The sequence below is a fragment of the Mus caroli genome, chromosome 9, assembly GCF_900094665.2.
Source record: "Mus caroli chromosome 9, CAROLI_EIJ_v1.1, whole genome shotgun sequence".
NCBI lineage: Eukaryota > Metazoa > Chordata > Mammalia > Rodentia > Muridae > Mus > Mus caroli.
This window is the reverse complement of record NC_034578.1, coordinates 85,944,387-85,945,597: the sequence shown is the minus strand read 5'-3', so window position 1 is coordinate 85,945,597 and position 1,211 is coordinate 85,944,387. Positions and strand designations below refer to the sequence as shown.

The 1,211-nt window shown below is 54.2% G+C and overlaps 1 protein-coding gene across 1 annotated transcript in view; it reads right to left on the bottom strand.

Moving 5' to 3' along the window:
* The window catches only part of LOC115031957 (ras-specific guanine nucleotide-releasing factor 1-like), a 26,147-nt gene that overhangs the window by 22,539 nt on the left and 2,397 nt on the right, over window positions 1–1,211 (bottom strand). Inside the window, exons 2-3 of the mRNA XM_029481974.1 lie at window positions 1,074–1,202; window positions 533–642 (exon numbers count right to left, since the gene is read on the bottom strand). Of these exons, the coding sequence (XP_029337834.1) occupies window positions 533–642; window positions 1,074–1,202 (239 nt within the window). The remainder of the gene's footprint in view (window positions 1–532; window positions 643–1,073; window positions 1,203–1,211) is intronic.

The window sequence follows — 1,211 nt, the reverse complement described above, 5'->3', positions numbered from 1 at the left end:
GATGGTTGTGAGCCACCATGTGGTTGCTGGGATTTGAACTCCGGACCTTCTGAAGAGCAGTCGGGTGCTCTTACCCACTGAGCCATCTCACCAGCCCAAANTTTTTTTTTTTTAAATATGNTTTTAAGTAGCTTACTTAGGCTGTCTTCCGACTTAAGAGTAGAGGCTGGCTTTGAACTTCTGACCTTCCTGCCTTCATCTTCTGAGTACTAGGATTTTCTAGGTGTCTAACACTAAACCTGGCTTACTACTACAGGATTTGACAAGCTGACACTGAACAAGAGGGGAAGTAGGTGTTGAAAGTTCCGGGAAGCTCCTCTCCTGGGTCGTGGGTCTACTTTAACNGCAGGGTTCTGCAGATCCTATCAGTGCCAGCGACAGCACCCAGCTGCTTCATCTAGGCCTGTGTGTAAGCTGTAATCTGTGCAGGCTAGTCAGGGGACCCAGCCTTGAAAGGAGGCAGGCTATGATTTTCCTGAGGCAATTCTCAGCCCTGCCCTGCCCACCCTTTGCACCGTGGCTGGGCACTCACCTGGACAGTTCCTCTAGTTTGGATTTGGCATAGTCCAGGCTGTTGCGCTCCACATGCTCATGAGGTGTGTGGGCCAGCAGCTCATGGAGTGTCAGGATGTACCTGGGGATCTGTGAGTGGCGAGGGACATGGTAGGACGGGGCCAGGAAGANGAGGAGCAGGTGGAGAGACAGAAAGGGACAGGGAGCAAGGAGGGACAGGGCAAGAAGGGAGAGACGGTGATGGTCGACAAGAGATGCACGGGAATGAAGGAGAGGGACAGAAAGCAAGAGAGTCAAGAATGGATCTTTGAACCCAAGAGACTGAGGAGGAAAGCAGGCTACATCTCTGATGTGCCTGGAGAGCCAGGACAATGGGGACCCACGCATGACTGTCTCCAGGAACTGCCCCTTCACCTTCCCCACTGCTGGAGGGGACAGGTGCATGGGGGCTCAGCTTGCTCTCCACCTGCCAGGATTTTTCGGGGAGGGACTGTGTCCTGCCAGCTGTGCCCTCAGTGCTCCNGCCCCAGCCCACTCCCTTGTAGGTCACCAGCAGTCACCTGGAACATTGGGTAGGTGAGGAAGGTCTCCAGTGTGCGCTCCTCGCAGTCTGGCTTGGCCTCATACTGCTTGAGGAGCTTGTCAAAGTCCCGGTTTTGCTTGCAGTGAGCAAGGATCTGGAGGCTGTACTGGTGGTT